This window comes from Schistocerca piceifrons, chromosome 10 (genome assembly GCF_021461385.2).
Source record: "Schistocerca piceifrons isolate TAMUIC-IGC-003096 chromosome 10, iqSchPice1.1, whole genome shotgun sequence".
Classification (NCBI taxonomy): domain Eukaryota; kingdom Metazoa; phylum Arthropoda; class Insecta; order Orthoptera; family Acrididae; genus Schistocerca; species Schistocerca piceifrons.
The window spans coordinates 45,974,690-45,996,735 of record NC_060147.1 but is presented as its reverse complement, the minus strand read 5'-3'; the positions used below and the strand labels follow the sequence as shown (position 1 = coordinate 45,996,735).

The 22,046-nt window shown below is 41.0% G+C and overlaps 1 protein-coding gene and 1 pseudogene across 1 annotated transcript in view; one reads left to right on the top strand and one right to left on the bottom strand.

The window, feature by feature from the left end:
- LOC124718994 (translation initiation factor eIF-2B subunit alpha) overlaps window positions 1-20,896 on the top strand; it is a 54,470-nt gene extending 33,574 nt beyond the window's left edge. The window contains exons 7-8 of the mRNA XM_047244665.1: window positions 3,154-3,279; window positions 20,696-20,896. Of these exons, the coding sequence (XP_047100621.1) occupies window positions 3,154-3,279; window positions 20,696-20,851 (282 nt within the window). The 3' untranslated portion in view covers window positions 20,852-20,896. The remainder of the gene's footprint in view (window positions 1-3,153; window positions 3,280-20,695) is intronic.
- Window positions 18,264-18,381, bottom strand: LOC124719317 (annotated as a pseudogene).
- Window positions 20,897-22,046: the final 1,150 nt, after the last annotated feature.

Genomic DNA, 22,046 nt, shown 5'->3' with positions numbered 1-22,046 from the left:
AAAGCGGGAAATACTTATAGACTAGATTAGAGAAATACATGAGGGTCCTTTGAATGATGCCCAGAATCACATAGAAATGATGTGCTGATTGAGATTTTGAAGTTCATTGTTTAACTGAGAATCCTGCAATTTTATAGAGTACTAGAGAATATTTGTGTGGTGCAATTTCACTTGGTTATCTCCTTATGTCACTAAAGTATGTGAACTTCGAAACTTCCTGGCAGATTAAAACTGTGTGCCAGACTGAGACTCGAACTCAGGACCTTTGCCTTTCGCGGGCAAGTACTCTACTAACTAAGATACCCAGGCACGACTCATGCCCCGTCCTCACAGCTTTAATTCTGCCAGTACCTTGCCTCCTACCTTCCAAACTTCACAGAAGCTCTCCTGCGAACCTTGGTAGAGCGCTTGCCCACGAAAGGCAAAGGTCCCAAGTTCGAGTCTCAGTCTGGCCCACAGTTTTAATCTGCCAGGAAGTTTCATATCAGCACACACTCCACTGTAGAGTGAAAATTTCATTCTAAAAACAACCCCCAGGCAGTGGCTAAGCCATGTGTCCACAATATCCTTTCTTCCAGGAGTGCTAGTTCTGCAAGTTTCACAGGAGAGCTTCTGTGTAGTTTGGAAGGTAGGAGGTGAGGTACTGGCAGAATTAAAGCTGTGAGGACAGGGTGTGAGTTGTGCTTGGATAGCTCAGTTGATAGAGCACTTGCCCGTGAAAGGCAAAGGTCCCGAGTTCGAGTCTCAGTCCGGCACACAGTTTTAATCTGCCAGGGTGTTTCATATGAGCGCACACTCCACTGTAGAGTGAAAATTTCATTCTATGTGAACTTCTACTGTGGTATACAATTTTGAGTACCATTCAAAAGCATGTCTAATGCTTCTCTAACCTATTTTATATCCCACTTGTAGACAAATCATTTCACAAAACATTTAAGTGCCCTTTTTTTCTTTCTTTCAAAGATTTATTTATTCTATCTTTTTTTAACAATCATCTGGTGATGACTTGCTAGAAATTTAAACAGCAGACCAACTCTACTGTATAGGGAAAACAGGGTTTGTACTATATGCTATTACTTTTCTTCTAGAGCTTTTTAATACTCTTCTACATCTATACTCTGCAAACCAGTGTGAAGTGCATGACAGAGGGTACATCCCATTGCACCATTTATTAGGGTTTCTTCCCATTCTATTCATGTATAGAGCACAGGAAAAATTATTGAATGCTTCTGTGTGTGCTGTAACTATTCTAATCTTGTCCTCGAGATCCCTAAGTGAGTGATACATACGGAGTTTAGTATATTCCTGGAGTCATCAATTAAAGCTAGTTCTTGAAGCTTTGCTAGTAGACTTTCTTGAGTTAGGCATAAACTGTCTTCAAGAGTCTGTCAGGTCAGTTTCTTCAGCATCTCAGTAACACTCCCATGGGCCAAACAAACATGTGTCCATTCATGCTGGCCTTCTCTGTACACGTTAGTCCTAATTGGCAAGGGTCCCACGCACTTGGGCAATATTCTAGAATGGATTGCATGAGTGATTTGTAAGCAATGTCCTTTCTAGACTGATAACACTTCCTCAGTATTCCACCAATAACCTGAAACCTACCACCTGCTTTACTCACAGCTGAGCCTATGTGATCATTCCATTTCATATCTCAGGTTACACCCAGGTATTTGTATGAGTTGATCAATTTCAACTGTGACTTATTGATATTACAGTCATAGAATACTATATGTCTTTCTTTTGTGAAGTGCAAAATTTTACATTTCTGAATATCAAAAGCAAGTTGCCAATGTTTACGCCACTTTGAAATCTCATTAAGATCCGAATATTTTTGCAGCTTCTTTCAGATAGTACTTCATTATAGATAACTGCATCATCTGCAAAAAGCCTGGTTTTACTGTTAATATTGTCTGCAACATTATTAATATACAAGGGTCCCAACACATTACCTGGGGCACACACAAAGTCATTTCTATATCTGACCATGACTCTCCAAGATAACACGCAGCATCCTCCCTACCAAAAAGTCCTCAATCCCGACACAAATTTCACTTGATATCCCATACGATCAAACTTTTGACAATAAGCACAGTTGTGGCACTGAGTCAAATGTTTTTTTGGAAACCAAGAAATACGGTGTCTACCTGACTGCCTTGATCCAAAGCCTTCAGTATGTCATGTGAGAAAGGTGCAAGTCAGGTTTCATGTGTTTGATGCTTTCAGAATCCATGCAGGTTGGCATTGAGAAGGACATTCTGTTCAAGATACCTCATCATTTTTTACCCCAAAGTATTATCTAAGATTCTACAACAGATTGATGTCAAGGATATCGGACTGTAGTTTTGTGGATCACTTCTACTACCCTTCTTGTAGATGTGTCACCTGTGCTTTCTTCCAACTACTGGGTGAGGTTTTTTCATAAAGGAATCTAAAATAGATTGTAGTTGGAAGCGGAGCTAACTCAGCTGCAAATTCAGTATAGAATTTGATAGGGATTTCGATTTTTAATGGTTTGAGCTGTTTCTCAAGACCACTGACACTAAGACTGATTTCATTCATGTTTCAATGGCACAAGGATCAAATTGGGGCAATTCTCCTGGGTTTTCCTTTCTGTAGGAACATTTGAAAGCAGAGATAACCATTTCAGCCTCTGCTCTACTACCCACAATGTTGGTTTCTGTCTCTTTCATTAGGGACTGGGCACTGACATTGGTACTACTAACAGCCTTTACATGCTACTAACAGCCTTTACATATAACCAGAATTTTTTTGGATTTTGTGGAAGATTATTTGACAGTATTATACTGTGGTAGTCACTGAATGCTTCACACATTTCTCTCTTGACAGCCAAATGCATTTCATTCAGAATATGGTTGCCTACAGTCCTATGCGTTATTTTATGCCTATTACGCAGTAGTCTCTGTATCTTTAGAAGTTTCTTTACAGTGGCTGTATACTATGGGGTATCCCTCCCGTTACGAATTTTTCTACTGAGCTGTTGCATGTCAAAATGATGTTTTTCTGTTCTCATAAAGCAAGCGATAATTGGAGATTTACTTGTCATTATGATAGCCTTTTTCAAATATTATTATTTACAATTAACACAGTCCTCAATGTTTCACAGTAATGTTACGTATTGTGATCCAACAGGTTGGGAGTTACACAATGGCACTGTGTGCGAGGGAAATGAAGAAGCCGTTCTACGTACTGTGTGAAAGCTTTAAGTTTGTACGCCTCTATCCGCTCAACCAGCAGGATCTACCTGATGAGTTCAAGGTAAGAGAATTCAGAATAGGATATCTGACTGTTTTCTGTAAATTGTCTTAAATTGTTAATTGTCAGTTTATGCTCATAACATACTTTTTTTCTTGAATTTCAGTTTTTTTTACAAAAATAGAAATGATATTCAAATAATTTGAAAGCCCACTAAAATGCTCTGTTCAAGTCGTGTAATACCTGTGATGTCGCTGGCTAGCTCACTGCTCCTACTGTCGTAAAACTAATTCACAGTGATGTCTTGTTTTGGAATTTACGTTTCGGAAAATGGATTACAAAGGCACATAGTACCACACTGTACAGATACATCCATAAAAACTCTTGAAAAATTGTTTTTGAGTGTTTCAGAGAATTAGAAGGAGGGTAAAAATTGGTTGCATTGTACCGGCAAAATGCCACTCTGGTGATGCCCACTGTCTATTACTTAATTAAAAATATCTTGCACTCTGAAGTTAACTTTAATTTACTTCTGTGATATGCTTTCCAACTGTTACAAAGAAGGATAGCATTGCTCGACGAAATTAAACTCTTAGTAAAAACTATTGTTATAGCCACTCCGTTGAATAGCTTGATTAATAGAATGGTGTGCTAAATATTCAAAGATTATATCCCTAGGTCATTGGTTCGAATGGTTAACTTAACAGAGGGTTTCATGAACCATCTGCCAGGCACTTAAATGTGCTCTGTAGAGTGTCCATGTAGATGTAGATAAAACAAATGGACAGTCCTTTCATGTGAAAACCAACTCATAATTACAAAACTTCACCACACCGATTAGAAGCAGAGTATTAATGTGTTTTCCTTGATGTTTATGTGTGCCATTGCAAAATGTCTGGTCACACACCTCACATTCAAGAAGATATTTTCTAGTTAATGTGACCACTTGCTTTTTACTTTATTTCTTTTACTTTATTAGAAGCTTTCTTTTTATATACTGTCCAGTTAGGATCCTTATCATTAAAGCTTTTGAAGTTTCATCATCTTACATGAGATGAAGTTGAGTGGAAATCAGCACTTAGATTTGCCTAGAATAATTTTATCGTGCTTTGGGTCATATTGCATGACTGACAGTCAACAATCTAGATACAAGATTTCAAACCCATTTGCAAAGGTTCCACAATTTCTTAGTTTTGAGCAGGTTTAATGATGTTGCAGGGAGCACATTTTCCATCCTTGCACATATCGCCACTCTAAATGAGAGGAGCATAAACACATCAATTTTTGTAAGATTGCCACTGTCAGTGTTCACAAAATTACTTAAAAGTTGTAAATGCATTTTCCATCACTAAATAGCTTAACTTTTTGCAGAAAAGCTATGTAAAAACCTAGTAACTTTGACTAATACTCGTGCGACACATGTATAACTTCGTCTTACTTCTAGTCTATGATGTCACAAGAGCTTCAGCCAATAACAAGAGAATTTTCGATCATGTGACCAAATTTTGATATTTAGTGATTTTTGAGCTTTAGTTACATAGAAATGAGAGATATTTTGTGAGAATATTGACTGTAAATGCGGTTTGAATATTATAATCACTATGAATAACAACAATCTGAACCATATTTTTAACGTAGGAAAATAGAATATTGCCATATTGTACTATCTTGCTTGTGCATTGACACTTCTCTGGTGAGAAACTTATAAACACTGTGGCAATTTGATGTTGCGACAAAAAGTGACATAATTATTGTAGAGAATAAGTCCTTAATTGCTTGAATGTAGATTTTTTCTGGGCAATGACATTCATTTTTATTTGCATGAAAAGTCACATATTGAAATTTTCTTGCTCTCTGCCCTGAATGTCTCCCCACATTTAATGTTGGGCCTCTTAAAAATGACATTACTCTCAGTGTTGGGTCCTTATTGGAATGGTAGAATGTTGTTATTATTGTTGTTGTTGTGGTCTTCAGTCCAGAGACTGATTCGACGCAGCTCTCCATGCTACTCTATCCTGTGCAAGTTCCTTCATCTCTGAGTAACTACTGCAACCTACATCCTTCTGAATCTGTTTAGTGTATTCATCTCTTGCTCTCCCTCTAAAATTTTTACTCACCATGCTTCCCTCCAGTACTAAATTGGTGATCCCTTGATGCCTTAGAATGTGTCCTACCAACCGATCCCTTCTTTTACTCAGGTTGTGCCACAAATTTCTCTTCTCCCCAATTCTATTCAGTACCTCCTCATTAGTTACATGATCTACTCATCTAATCTTCAGCAGTCTTCTGTAGCACCACATTCTGAAAGCTTCTATTCTCGTCTTGTCTAAACTATTTATTGTCCATGTTTTGCTTCCATACATGGCCACACTCCATACAAATTGTGGTGTCACCGCCAGACACCACACTTGCTAGGTGGTAGCCTTTAAATCGGCCGCGGTCCGTTAGTATACGCCGGACCCGCGTGTCGCCACTGTCAGTGATTGCAGACCGAGCGCCACCACAAGGCAGGTCTAGAGAGACTTACTAGCACTCGCCCCAGTTGTACAGCCGACTTTGCTAGGAAAGGATCACTGACAAAAACGCTCTAATTAGCCGAGACGATAGTTAGCATAGCCTTCAGCTACGTCATTTGCTACGACCTAGCAAGGCGCCATTATCCTTTGAGATAGATATATATATATAAGGAAACATTCCACGTGGGAAAAATTATATATAAAAACAAAGATGAGGTGACTTACCGAACGAAAGCACTGGCAGGTCGATAGACGCTCAGACAAACACAAACATACACACAAAATTCAAGCTTTCGCAACAAACTGTTGCCTCATCAGGAAAGAGGGAAGGAGAGGGGAAGACGAAAGGAAGTGGGTTTTAAGGGAGAGGGTAAGGAGTCATTCCAATCCCGGGAGCGGAAAGACTTACCTTACACATACAGACACAGACAAATATGTCTGCTTGTGTCTGTATGTGTGGATGGATATGTGCGTGTGTGCGAGTGTATACCTATCCTTTTTTCCCCCTAAGGTAAGTCTTTCTGCTCCCGGGATTGGAATGACTCCTTACCCTCTCCCTTAAAACCCACTTCCTTTCGTCTTCCCCTCTCCTTCCCTCTTTCCTGATGAGGCAACAGTTTGTTGCGAAAGCTTGAATTTTGTGTGTATGTTTGTGTTTGTCTGTGTGTCTATCGACCTGCCAGCGCTTTCGTTCGGTAAGTCACCTCATATATATATATATATATATGCCTGTACCGTCAGACCAATGTTCACCAATTGTGGATTAAAGTTAAGTATTACATCAACTACATACTTTATTTGCTACTATTAATTCCTTTAACTGTTCCAGACCTCACGCCAATCTGCGTGAGCTTAACGCGTGCCTTTCGGCTTACTCTCATTGTGACTTGGCTGTCTTGCCAAGTCACAACACAAATACTTTCAGAAAAGAATTCGTGACCCTTAAATCTATACTTGATGTTAACAAATTTCTCTTCTTCAGAAACGCTTTCCTTGCCATTGCCAGTCTACATTTTATATCCTCTCTACTTCGACCATCATCAGTTATTTTGCTCCCCAGATAGCAGAACTCCTTTACTACTTTAAGTGTCTGATTTCCTAATCTAATTCCCTCAGCATCACCCGACTTAATTCGACTACATTCCGTTATCCTCGTTTTGCTTTTGTTGATGTTCATCTTATATCCTCCTTTCAAGACACTGCCCATTCCATTCAACTGCTCTTCCAGGTCCTTTGCTGTCTCTGACAGAATTACAATGTCACTGGTGAACCTCAAAGTTTTTTTTATTTCTTCTCCATGGATTTTAATTCCTACTCCAATTTTTTCTTTCGTTTGCTTTACTGCTTGCTCAATATACAGATTGAATCACATCGGGGAGAGGCTACAACCCTGTCTCACTCCCTTCCCAACTACTGCTTCCCTTTCTCTTCTCCCCAATTACCCCCTCGACTCTTATAACTGCCATCTGGTTCCTGTACAAATTGTAAATACCCTTTGTCACCTTCAGAATTTGAAAGAGAGTATTCCAGTCAACATTGTCAAAAGCTTTGTCTAAGTCTAAAAAAGGTAGAAACGTAGGTTTGCCTTTCCTTAATCTATCCTCTAAGATAAGTCATAGAGTCAGTATTGCTTTGCGTGTGCCTACATTTCTACGGAATTCAGACTGGTCTTTCCCGAGGTCGGCTTCTATCAGTTTTTCCATTTGTCTGTAAAGAATTCATGTTCGTATCTTGCAGCCATGATTTATTAAACACACTATATACTCCTTCCACCTTTCAGCTTTTTCCATCTGCGCTCTCTATATTCATACAGATGGTTCTCTTTTCTCCAAAGATCTCTCTAATTTTCCTGTAGGTACTATCTATCTTACCCCTAGTGATATATGCCTCTACGTGTTTACATTTGTCCAGTAACCATCCTTGCTTAGCCATTTTGCACTTCCTGTCGATCTCATTTTTGAGACATTTGTATTCCTTTTTGCCTGCTTCATTTACTGCATTTTTATATTTTCTCCTTTCATCAATTAAATTCAATCTCTCTTTTGTTACCCAAGGATTTCTACTAGCACTTTTCTTTTTACCTACTTGATCCTTTGCTGTATTCACTATTTCGACTCTCAAAGCTACCGATTCTTCTTCTACTGTATTTCTTTCCCCCGTTCTTATCAGTCGTTCCCTAATGCCCTATCTGAAACTCTCTACAACCTGTGGTTCTTTCAGTTTATCCAGGTCCCATCTCCTTAAATTCCTACCTTTTTGCAGTTTCTTCAGTTTTAATCTACAGTTCATAACCAATATATTATGGGCGGAGTCCACATCGACCCTTGTAAATGTCTTACGATTTAAAAACCTGGTTCCTAAATCTCTGTCTTACCTTTATATAATCTATCTGAAATCTTTGAGTATCTCCAGGCCTCTTCCATGTATGTAACCTTCTTTTATGATTCTTGAACCAAGTGTTAGCTATGATTAACTTATGCCCTGCTCAATATTCTACCAGGAGGCTTCCTCTTTCATTTCATACCCCCAGTCCATATTCACCCACTACTTTTCCTTCTCTTCCTTTCCCCACTTTTGACTTCCAGCCCCCAATTACTATTAAATTTTCGTCTCCCTTAACTATCTGAATAATTTATTTTATCACATTATACATTTCTTCAATCTCTTCATCATCTGCGGAGCTGGTTGGCATATAAACTTGTACTACTGTGGTAGGTATGGGCTTCATGTTTATCTTGGCAACAATAGTGCGTTCACTATGCTGTCTGTGGTAGCTTATCCATGCTCCTTTTTTTTATCCATTATTAAACCTACTCCTGCATTACCCCCATATTCACCTGACCAGAAGTCTTGTTCCTCTTGCCACCGAGCTTCACTAATTCCCACTATATCTAACTTTAACCCATCCATTTCCCTTTTTAAATTTTCTAACCTACCTACCGAATTAAGGGATCTGACATTCCACGCTCCAATCCGTAAAACGCCAGTTTTCTTTCTCCTGATAATGACGTCCTCCAGAGTAGTCCCCGCCGGGAGACACAAATGGGGGGACTATTTTACCTCTGAAATATTTTACCCTAGAGAATGCCATCATCATTTAACCGTACAGTAAAGCAGCAAGACCTCAGGGAAAATTATGACTGTAGTTTCCCATTGCTTTCAGCCATTCACAGTACCAGCACAGCAAGGCCGTTTTGGTTAATGTTACAAGGCCAGATCAGTCAATCATCCAGACTGTTGCCCCTACAGCTACTGGAAAGGCTGCTGCCCCTCCTCAGGAACCACATATTTGTCTGGCCTCTCAACAGATACCCCTCCGTTGTGGTTGCACCTACAGTATGGCCATCTGTATGGCTGAGGCACGCAAGCCTCCCCACCAACGGCGAGGTCCACGGTTCATGGGGGGCGAGGATGTACAAAACAGGAAACTGAACCTGAGTTGTAAGGTGTTGTTCACACAATGTCATGTGGTCTGTACTGATATCATCAGTATCTAGGTATCTAAGTAATCTCTTCTGGACATGATTTGATAATTCAAAAAATAGCATATCACATTCTTCTTTACAAAAAAATTTCTCAGTATAACCTCCGTTGAGCCAATTGCGTATTATTTTAACCAGAATGAAAAATACTCCTACCGTAACACAAAAGAAAGGTGAATATGTCCTGGGGAGAGTTACGGATGTCAAAGAAGGGAACTAGCTTTTCAACTAATCTGGCAGCTTCAATGCCATTTAAATCAAAACATCTTGAAATATTCCCGCTTTTTTACTTGTTGGTATTAATGCCAGTGTCATGTTGTATATATATATGACCAGTAAAGTAACACGATATGTGATATCATGTTGTGTAATATGACATCCCATCATGTCATCCAAAATGGTATTTGACATGTTGAGCAATATAACACAAAGTGTCATTAAAGTTTAGGACGCTTGCATCTCACTCTGGGATATTTACTGTTATAGTTGCACGCCCACTCTCAGATACTTCCTTTAATAGATGCATTCTGCACTCTAGAAGCACATAAATTTGTGTCTGCTTGTTCTTACACCCCTGACCATACATAATACAGGGGGTTGGTATGGGGAAGAAATGGTCGCCTTGTGGAAAAAGTCACCCCTTCTCCTCCCCACACCAAAAAATCAATTCCTTTTGAGTCCCTTGAGGAACAAATACACCATAGAAATTTAATTGCCCCAGAAAAACTTCTTGTAGCTATTTCATGTATGCTCTTCAGCCAAATGATATTTATACAGGGTGCTTTTTTCACCCTGTGTACAAATTCTAGGGATTGATTGATGAGAGTATATGGAACAAAGAAGGTGCAATGAACCTATGTCCGGAAATGCATGGTTTCTATGCTAGAGACCATTTATTCAGTCATACTTTGTTACAGAGACTGCGGTCCAATGCACGCTGTACCGTGCAGTCACAGTTACGGTATGCTTGGTTTCCTCCTAGAGGATGGTACTGTTCCTCACGTCATGTGTCAGTGCCCTCTCCTGCCATAGTAATTGGCAGTGTTGTGTCCAATTCACTTCTCTTGCTGACACACCTCATAGTGGATGTGATACAACATTGTACACAGTGGTATGATATTCAGATCGAGATCATGCCGACATGGTGTTTACTTACAGAAAGGTAAAGGGCAATGGGTGGCAGGCAGCAAGGTTGTATAAGGAGACCTATCCCCACTGACAGCGACCACAGCATTCAATGTTTGCAACAGTGTTTCGCTGTTTGTCTGAGATGTGATCGCTTCAGGAAGCAGGAAATCATGAAGGACATATCCGAAATGTTCAGACATTGGATTTGGAGGAAAATGTGATTTTTGTGGAAGGTTACCGCTGTGTCAGTACCAGGCAGCTGGCTTGCCATTACAGCATAAACCAGACGAGTGTATGGAACATTCTCCATGACAATTGTTACTACCCATATCACTCACAGTGTGTGCCGGGATTAAAGTGCACGTCATTTATGACGGCGGCAGAGTTTAGGTTCGTTCTGCGCATCTGACGTCACAAAACATAGTCAGCCAATGAACAGAGAACGACGTTGCCAGAGCTTGACTGCAGTGCAGAGCATGGACGAGTGTCTTCACTTTTAGAAATGGTCAGTCATAAATAAAGTAATTGAACAAAAGCAATGTCTTGATAGCAGACTTTCTTTTATAGAAAGTTTGGAAAAAGCAGTCTTCATACCAATTGCTTCATATTCTACTAATTAATTAAACCAAACAAGCAATAAGCCTTCTAATTCAGGCGATAGCAAGGAAAGGTGTTTGTATCATTCTCACTAACCACTTTTTCGCAATAAAGAACAGCGGTAATTGTTTATTTCCTATTGTACTTCGACGAAGCGTGAGTAATTCATAATCATACCAACAGTGTTTGTCGGTATTTTGCGTGATTTTTTAAAGTCCTCTGGAAGACATATTGAATTACGAGCTGTGTTAGTGTAATGGTTAAATTGTATGGCTGCTAAGCGAAAGGTTCTGAGTTCAATCCCTGATCGGTGCTTAATATTTTTGTTATTTAAAAACAATATCGAAGTATCTTACTTCATGAATTTTATTCGTTTGAATGTAATTTATTGAAATTTCTAGTGGCAACTAAAATCGACCATACCGAAAGTATACACTACGGACTTTTACCTCTGCAAACTCTTCAAAATTTCGTGCAATGGTTTACTACATCTAATGCTGCACAGAAACTGCATTGAACATCGAAACAAAATTAAGTCATTTGTGGGGGGAAGGTATCAGTCAATAAGATGTGTAAAAATCAAATTTTTGGGCCAAATAGTTTTTGTGAAATCGAATGATAAAGTGTGTCAAAGCAGTCGAAACACCATGTGTCTGCACAGGCGAGCAGTGCAATGATGACAAAATCGCGCTCATCGCGGAATGCGGGGAGCACGTCTCTGTAGCAGTGAAAGGGTTAATGCAGCGGTGGTGGCTTTACTTCATAAACTGCGCACTCCCCCCTAAACGTAAGTTTGTGAACTATACTGTGGCGCTGCTTCTCTTGGCGCGTACAACAGGCAACGCAGCAATCTCCCGCATCTGGGCGGGCATGCGTGAACCGCCAAGATAAAAGAATTGAACTATAGTAGCGACAGACTTTCCACAACAGGAGCTCTGTTGACACTGGTTTCTTCACCAGGCAACCACAATTCCAGGATTTGTGTCATCCATCATAATCACAGATGAGGCTACCTTTAAGCTGAGCGGTACCAAATTTTATAACAGTCATCTGTGAATAGTATGCAGAACACCCATGGTATGGTGTCAGCGAATCATCAACATACGGTTAAGGCGCTCAGTCCGGAACCGCGCGACTGCTACGGTCGCAGGTTCGAATCCTGCCTCGGGCATGGGTGTGTGTGATGTCCTTAGGTTAGTTAGGTTTAAGTAGTTCTAAGTTCTAGGGGACTGATGACCACAGATGTTAAGTCCCATAGTGCTCAGAGCCATTTCATCAGCATTGACGCATCCGGAATGTGTGGGCCGGGATAATTGGCAAACATATTTTGGGACCAGTCTTCCATCCACATCACCTAACATGTTGGAACTATCAGCATTTCTTGTGGGTGACTTTGCCTCCCGTACTAGAAGAACTGCTATTAATGATTCGAAGAGTTTTGTGGCTGCTACATGATGGTGCTCCAGCCCACTTTGCCGTTAACATCCAGACCCATCTCAATCGTGTCTTCCCGGTTCGACGATTGGACGAGGGGGTCCAGTTGCAGGTCTCCTCGTTCTTTGGATCTCAACCCATGCAATTTCCAGTTATGGGGCCACTTCAAAAGTGTCATGTGTGCAGAGCCCATTCAGATGTGGAGACACTGGAGCAGTCTATTCGTGCTGTTCAGATGCAGCCTGGCAAATGTGAATGTGTGAGCCAGAACATGATACGGCGTGTACACGCATGCATTGAGGCACATGGAAACGATTTTCAACACATACCGTAAATCTGGATGCACGGTACAGTGTGTATTAGACCACAGTCTCTGTAACAATGTATGACTGAGTAAATGGTCTCTAGCATGCATGGAAACCATGCGTTTCCGGACATAAGCTCATTAAGCCTTTTATGTTCCGTATCCTTTCATCGATCTCTGCATAGAGTTTGTACACAGTGAAAAAATCATCCTGTATATTGTTTACTACAGTTGGCGAGTCTTCTTTATTTTAGATTCAGAATCAGGGACTTGAGCCTATAAATTGTAAGATTCAGGTGTGCCAACACCTAGCAGCTAAGAGAGCTCACTGCACTGGGGAAGTAGGGTGAACATGTCAGTATGTTTTGATTTAAATGTTTTTGAAGCTGCCAGATAAGTTGTAAATCTAGTCCCATACTTTTACATCCCTAACTGTGCCCAGGGCATATTTGTCTTTTTTTGTGCTGTGATAGGGGCATTTTTCATTCTGGTTCCCACCTTTTACTCTACCATAATTTTCACATTAGACAGCCATAGCTTGGTAACCATTGTAGACTTTTGTTGACTCAGACAATGACTGACCTGGTATAGGTTTTTTCATTGTCTTTCAAATCATGTTGCTTACATTCTAGTAACCAATAAAGCTTTCACAGAACAACAGGATGACCATTAATTACATGTATTTGCCCATCTTCTTACAAAAATTGAAACAACTCGCACTCATTTGAAACATACCAGTTACATGCATCAAAAAGTCACAAAAACTGTGTGTTGTGCCTGTAAAATCTGGATGAAGCTAGATTTTGAAAAGCATTTTATATTTATTTGATGTACTGTACACAATTTCTACACATTTAATTCACGTACAAATGAATTTTACGTGCTACATTTAGCTCTCCTTTAAACTGACGTATCTTGACAGTGGATAAAGATTGCTGGATGAAAAAATTTCATTTTCACTTTATCTTTTTATCTATCTTAGTACGAACTAGGACTTTACTCCTCCATGAAAGTATTTTGTTTGAAGCTTTGTATAATAGTTTTAGATTGGAATGACTCCTTACCCTCTCCCTTAAAACCCACATCCTGTCGTCTTTCCCTCTCCTTCCCTCTTTCCTAACAAAGCAACCGTTGGTTGCGAAAGCTAGAATTTTGTGTGTGTGTTTGTGTTTGTTTGTGTTTGTGTGTCTATCGATGTGCCAGCGCTTTCGTTTGGTAAGTCACATCATCTTTGTTTTTAGATATAAGTTTACAGTATACGAATGTTAAGAGTTCAGATGGCAAGCCTGTACTCAACAAAGAAGGGAAGGCTGAAATGTAAAAGGAATATATAGAAGGCATATACAGCTGAAACAAAGTTAAAGACAATATTATAGAAATGGAAGTAAATAAAGAGGATACAATGGGCAATACGATACTCCAAGGAGACTTATGACAAGAGTTCTGAAAGACCTTAGCCAAAACAAGTCCCCTGGAGCAGACGACATTCCCTCAACATTACTTAGATCTCTGTGAAAGCCAGCTGTGAGAAAACTGTTCCACCTTGTACACAAGATATATCAGATGGGCAAAATACCTCCAGACTCAAAGAATTCCAGTTCCAAAGAAGGCAGGTGCTGATATGTGTGAATATTATTCAACTATCATTTTAATAAGTCATGATTGCAAATTATGGATATGAATTATTTACAGAAGAACAGAAAAACTAGTAAAAGCTGGTCTTGGGTTCCAGAGAAATGTAGGAGCACATGAGAACATACTGACCAAACACTTAGCTTAAAAGATAGATTGAAGAACGGTAAACCTACACCAAGATGACAAAGTCATGGGATACCGATATGCACTTATACAGATAGCGGTAGTATCGCATACACAAAGTGTAAAAATGCAGGGCATTGGTGGAGCTGTGATTTATACTCAGGTGATTCATGTGATTATGGCTGCATGACAGGAATAACTGACTTCGAATGTGGAATGGTAGTTGGAGCTAGACGCGTGGGACATTTCATTTCAGAAACTGTTAGGGAATTCAATATTCTGAGACCCACATTGTCAAGAGTGTGCCAAGAATACCAAATTTCAAGCATTACCTTTCACGACAGATGATACAGTGGTCGACGGCCTCCACTTAACTACCAAGAGCAGTGGCATTTCCATAGAGTTGTCAGTACTAACAAACAAGCAGCACTGAGGGAAGTAACCACAGAAATCAATGTGGAACATGCAACAAACGTCTCCTATAGGAGAGTGGGGCAATATTTGCCATTAATGATCTATGGCAGCAGACGACCAACGCGAGAACCTTTGCTAACAGCACATCACCACCTCCAGCGCCTCTCCTGGGCTCATGACCATATCGATTGAACCCTAGACAACTGGGAAACCGTGTTCTAGTTTGGTTGGTAAGAGCTAATGGTAGGGTTTGAGTGTGGTGTAGATCCCACAAAGCCATTGACTCAGGTTGTCAACAAGGCACTGTGTAAGCTGGTGGTAGTTCCATAATGGTGTGGGCTGTGTTGATAGGGAATAGACCGGGATCTCTGGATGTTTGGCTACTTGGAGACCATTTGCAGCCATTCATGGATGTCATGTTCCCAAACAATGATGGAATTTTTATGGATGACAATGCACCATGTCACCGGACCACAATTGTTCGCAATTGGGTTGAAGAACATTTTGGGCAATTCAAGCAAATGGTTTGGCCACCCAGATCACCCAATGTGAATGCCATCGAACATTTATGGGACATAATTGAGAGGTCAGTTTGTGCACAAACGCCTGCATTGGCAACACTTTCACAATTATGGATGGCTGTAGAGGCAACATGGCTCAATATTTCTGCAGGGGACTTCCATCAACTTGTTGAGTCTGTGCCATATTGAGTAGCTGCAATACACTGGACAAAAGGAGATCCGACATGATATTGGGAGGTATCCCATAACTTTTGCCACCTCGCTGTATGTTTCTAGCATTTTTGTACATTTAGATAAAGCTTTTGACAGTGTTGACTGGTCTGTATCTTTGAAATTTTGAAGGTAGCGGGGGTAAAATACAGGGAGTGAAAACATTAGCAAGTACAGACATAACACTACTAAGAGTCAAAGGGCATGGAACAGAAGCAATGGTAGAGAATGGAGTGAGACTGCATTGTAGCCTCTCTCCAATGTTATTATAATACAAGAATAAGTCAATTAGTATCTGCAAAGTAGTTATAAAATTTTATTGTAATCAAATAGGATACTTTCAAGAGCATCATTTTTCGACATAGTCTCCTTGTGTTTCAACGCACTTGGTCCATCGTTGTACGAGCTTCCTGATGCCCTCATAAAAGAAGGTTCTCAGTTGAGCTGTCAGCCAGGAATGCACAATTCTTTCACTCCTTCGTTTGAGGCAAATCGACGGCTCCATAATGCCTGTTTGAGTTCACTAAACAAGTGATAGTCAGAAGGGGTAAGATCGGGACTATATGGAGGATGATCCAGCACTTCAAATTTGAATTTCTGAAGCGTTTCAGCAGTGTGAGCAGCAGTATGCGGATGGGCATGGTCGTGCAACAACAAAACACTTTTTGACAGCAATCTTTGGTGTTTGCTTCGAATTGCAGGCTTTAGCCTGGCAGCAGTAAGCATCTCACTGTAACGTACACTGTTTATTGTTGTGCCCCTCTCCCCATAATGTTCCAGTACTAGACCTTGTGTGTGCCAAAGAACCGTATGCATCAGTTTTCCTGCGGACAGTTGGGCCTTGAACTTTTTCTTGCACGGCGAATTTGGATGTTTCCATTCCATACTCAGCCATTTACTCTCTGGCTTGTAATGATGGATTCATGTTTCGTCACCAGTAATGATCCTGTCTAAGAAGTTGTCACCTTCGTTACCATAGCGATCCAAATGTTTTTTGCAGATGTCCAAGCATGTTTGTTTATGCAACTGTGTGAGTTGTTTTGGGACCCATCTTGCACAAATATTATGAAGCCCAAGTTTGCTGTGGGTGATTTCGTTGGCAGTACCATGACTAATTGTCAGACAATGTGCTACTTTGTCAAATAGTTAATTGTCTGTCCAAGAGAATCATTTCATGTAAATGCTCAATGGTTTCTTCATTTGTGGCGGTAAACGGTCGTCTGGCTGCTTCGTCGTGCGTAATGTTTGTGCGACCATTTCGAAATTTTTCAATTCATTCGTAGACACTCCATTGTGGCAAAACACTGTTCCCGTACTGTACCGAAAGTCTTCGATGAATTTCGGCCCCTGATACGCCTTCCGACCAGAAAAAATGGACCACTGAATGTTGCTCTTCTTTGGTGCAAATAGACAGTGGAGCAGACATGATTAACAGCATGGCAGCACTAACAAAACTAACGTAGCAGCTTGAAAATTGCAGAGATATAACAGCAAATAAATAAAGCATGCATCACAACAGTACTACCAAAATAAACAAAAATATAACTAAATTGCGGATAATAATTGACTTACCTTTGTATGTACATTGAACAAGTAGTAAAGAAACCTAAGTAGAAATTTGGAAACAAAGAGGAAATAAAATGTTTGTGGTGCTGTTGGTATTGAAATTGTCGCAGACAGCAAAGGACTTGGAAGAGCAGTTGAATGGAATCAGTAGTGACTTGAAAAGAGATAATAAGATGAACATCAAAAGAAGTAAAATGAGAGTAATAGAATGTATTGAGTTAAATTTGACGATGCTGAGAGACTTGTATTTAGGAAACTAGGCACTGAAAGTAGTACGTGGGTTTTGCAATTTGGGCAGCAAAATTACTGATGATGGTCATAGTAGAGAGGATATGAACTGTAGGCTGGCATAGCAGTAGAAGAAGTTCTGAAAAAGAGAAATCTCTTTATAGTGAATATAAATTTAATTGTTAGGTAATTATTTTTGGAGGTTTGACCCCTGCTACCTTCAGAATTTCAAAGAATACACCTCACTCAATACTGTTAAAAGCTTTCTCTAAATCTGCAAATGATACATGGTGTCCCACGTAAAACGGAATACCTCCCACCTGGGACTCAAGTAACAATGAAATAACTAAGAAAGAACAGAAATAGTAATGTTAAAAAACATGTAGATACCTGTTTATAAGAGATGCTGGAAGTGGTGGCCACAGGTACCCGGGCATCGCTGAATTCATGTGATGACATTACCAGCACACAAAAAAACCAGTGTGGCTTCTGAGAAGGACAATCTCCAACTGACTATTTACTCAGAGTGGAAACAGCAATCCAACAAGCTTTTACTAACCACTGGCACCTTGTCACGGTCTTCTTTGACCTACATAAAGCATACGACACGGCTTGGTGGCATAACATTTTCATTACCCTGCATGACTGTGGCTTCCATCGACCCCTTCAGATTTTTATCGAAAACTCCCGAACAGACCATGAAGGCCCAACGGTACCCACCGGCCGCCGTGTCATCCTCAGCCCACAGGCATCACTGGATGCGGATATGGAGGGGCATGTGGTCAGCACACCGCTCACCCGGCTGTATGTCAGTTTCCGAGACTGGAGCCGTTGCTTCTCAATCAAGTAGCTCCTCATTTTGCCTCACAAGGGTTGAGTGGATCCCGCTTGCTAACAGCACTCGGCAGACTGGATGGTCACCCATCCAAGTGCTAGCCCAGCCCAACAGTGCTTAACTTCGGTGATCTGACGGGAACCGGTGTTACCACTACGGCAAGGCCATTGGCTCAGATTTTTATCCGTGACTTTTTATCTCATTGGCGCTTCTGGTTTCGAGTTGGCACTTCACTCAGCTCCTCTCAGATTCAGGAGAACAGTATCCCACAGGGTTCTGTGTTAAGTGTCACGCTCTTCCTCATAGCCATCAATGGGTTTGTAACCTTTGTTGGGCCTTTAATTACCCCAGCATTGTACGTTGACGACTTTGCATCTGGTGCATCTTTCACTCGATAGCATCAGCTGAGCACTGGGTCCAAAGCACCATCCAATGGGCGTCTGTGTGGGCCATCTCCCATAGTTTCCAGTTTCTCCCTCGAAACGCAGGTTATGCATTTTTGTCATCGACCCACGATACACCCCAACCCAGATATTTATTTAGGCGGCCAGCTCCTCGATTTTGTAGCACATTCCCCTTTCTTGGGCCTTATTTTTGATAAAAAGCTGATGTGGCTGCCCCTTATTCGCCATCTAAAGGCTACATGCATGCAGAAGCTTAATGCTCTGTGCCTTCTGGCCCACACATCTTGTGGTTCAGAGTTTGCCACTCTCCTCCATCTTCACCGTACTTGGGGCTGGTCCAGAGTAGATTATGGTAGTCAGTTTTATGGTTCAGTGGCTCCTTCCACTCTGAAAATACTTGACCTGTTCATCATTGTGGGATGCGTCTGACTGTAGTGCATTTTGCACTAGTCATGTTGACAACCTCCTTGCAAAACCAACTCCTGGTTTCTTATGCAATTGCCAGTCGCCAATTCCCTTGCCATCCCCTGTAACCTGTCCTCTTTGCGAATGAGGGATGTCTCCCTCCTGATAACTGCCCACGGGTCAGTTTGCTGGTTAGAATGTGTCTCATTTCCCCGTCAGGATCTCTATCTCCACTCACTGGAATCCATTCCGCATATTTCCTCCCACACACCCCTTTGGATGGCGCCTAGATAACGGATTAGAACTGATATATTCCAGGGTCCTAAGGTCTCTGTTGCCCCTATGGTCATCCAGCATCTTGCATGTTCCATCCTTACAGAGTTCAAGGGTGCTACCATCTTCTACACTGGTGGTTCTAAAATGATAGATAAGGTGAGATATACTTTCACATCTTTTACTGGCTCAGAATACCATTTATTGCTGGGATTATGTATTGTGTTCACATCATCAGAGCTGCCAGCCATTAACAGGACCCTCCATTTCGTTACTCAGGCTTGCCTCCACTATGTTTTAGTATGTACTGACTCAATGAGCAGCCTGCAGGCTATTGACCAGTGCAACTCTCATCACCCTTTGGTCTCTGCTATCCGTGACCTCCTCTCTGCCCTTGGCCGTACCACCTGCTCAGTCGTCTTTCTCTGTGGTCCAGGGAATGAACTCGCTGACCATTTGACTAGAGGAGCGGATGCTTGCCCCCATTCCCTTCCATGATTCCAGCTACAGATATGCGGATATCTATGTCAAATCTTTCTTTACCCAAAAGTGGAATGACATCTGGAGCACTACTGCTCACAGTAATAAACTTGGCACACTCGAGGAGTCTGCCGCCATTTGGCACTCTTCTTTCTGCTCCTATCGGGAGGAGTCCACTGTCTTATGCTGTCTACGCATTGGTCATACCAGGCTAACTCATTGTTTCCTCTTGCGTAACGAACCAACCCCACACTGTGGTTGGGAGCCAGATTCACAGTATCCCATATGTTGATGGGATGTCCCCTTGTTTTGGCCCTTTGTCCTAAGTACTGTCTTTCAGATTCCTTAAAATTAATATTGGCTGACAATTCACGTGTGGTTGAATAGGTCCTCAGTTTCCTCTGTGAAAGCGGTTTTTATTTTCGGATATAAGGTTTTGCTTTGCTCCTGGATCAGGGACGAGATGGTTGTGGTTTGGGCCTCTCTTCATGTTTCCTTGGTCTGGGACCCATGACCACTCCCCTCTGCATAGACCACTCTTTTATCGCTCTGTTTTCCCAGTTTTTAGACTTGGGCTACCATTTTATACCTTCTGGTGTGTGTGTTGTAACTTTCTTATTTTTATAGTTGGACTCCTCTCCACTTTCAGCAGACCCTCTCTCTCCCATGTGTAACTTTGGAATCATGGAGCTGATGATCTCGCCATTCAGTCTCGTACTCTCCTCACTCAATCACTCAATCAATCAAACGTTTTGGCTCACCAGTTTGCTTAGTTGAGTGAAACAGTTATTTGCGCTATGAATGAGCATAATGCTGAGTTGGATATAGACTTCTTGTAACATTATTTTTTGCCCAACTTATCCATCTGCCCGTACAGTACTTGTGCAGTGATATTTATTTTTGATTATTCTCACCTTGTTTCAGCATCCCACTAGCAAGCTGGAGAACGGGAAGGACCTGCAGGAGGAGCACCCACTGGTGGACTATACGCCGCCCTCCTACATCAGCCTCCTCTTCACGGACCTCGGCATCCTCACGCCGTCTGCCGTCAGTGACGAACTTGTCAAACTGTACCTGTAGAGCGTGTCTCTTCTAGTAATAAAACTATTCTTACCACATCCGCCATTCTGTTCCATTTTTCTGAAACTGCCTCGATAACATAATAAACTGGTCGTCAGTTGCCTGTGCTTCTGCTATTGTCTAATGTAATTGTGGGAGGCTCTTTGTGAAAAGGTGAAACAATGTTCCCAGCGATGTGTTTGGGGAATGACTATGCCCAAACCAGTGAATTCACCTCCTACTACGAGTTGTGATGAGATCTTGTCTTCACAATCCACACTGAATAGGTAAAACATGATGATAGATTATCGATGGAAGGTGACAGCACAACTCTGTTTAAATAAGGGTCAACTTCAGACTCAGTTAAAATATATATATTGACAAAGATCCTCTAGTACATTAATACCGAAGCTCCGATAATTGAATAAAGTAAAAAGGCTCTAAAATAGATGGCAAAAGTACAGTGGAACCTCTCATAGCGAGCATTATTCGTTTCAGAATCTTACTCGTAGTGTGAAACACACATTGAGCGAAACAGTTTATCCCGTATAAATTAAAGTAAAATATGATATGCATTCCATGCAGAAAAAGTACTAAATGTTTTATTTTATTAATGCCATTTATTCAAAGAAAATTGTACATACAGTATTATGTACTTTATTATTCATGGCATATAACTAACAATTTTATGAGAAGGAAAGTTGCTACTCACCATATAGCAGAGATGCTGAGTCGGAGAGAGTGGTTTCAGTTGCCTGAGACAGCAGTCATGTGTGTGAGTGGCGTTTGCGTGAGTGTGTATGTGCGTGTGTCTGTCTAATGTTGACGAAGGCCTTAACGGCCGAAAGCTATAATTGTGAGTGTCTTTTATGTTTTGCCTATCTGAGACTCGGTATCTCTGCTATATGGTGAGTAGCAACTTTCCTTCTCATAATATTGTTACATGCCATCGTGGATTTTCCATTGTTTGACATATAACTAATTCTTTTTGCTAGGAAGCTATCTATAGTCATTTGTTTCTTCCGACGCTTCAATGCTTGGCAAAAATGCAAAACAGCATTTTCATCAAATAAATTTCTAGCGCATATAGCCACTGCTTTGTTGGGGTTATGATTTTCATTGTATGATGCTACCATGCAACCGATTCCCATGCTTTCAGCATTTCTCTCATTGCGCCAGAAGATTGCTGCTTTGTTGTTACCTCCTCCTCCTCCTC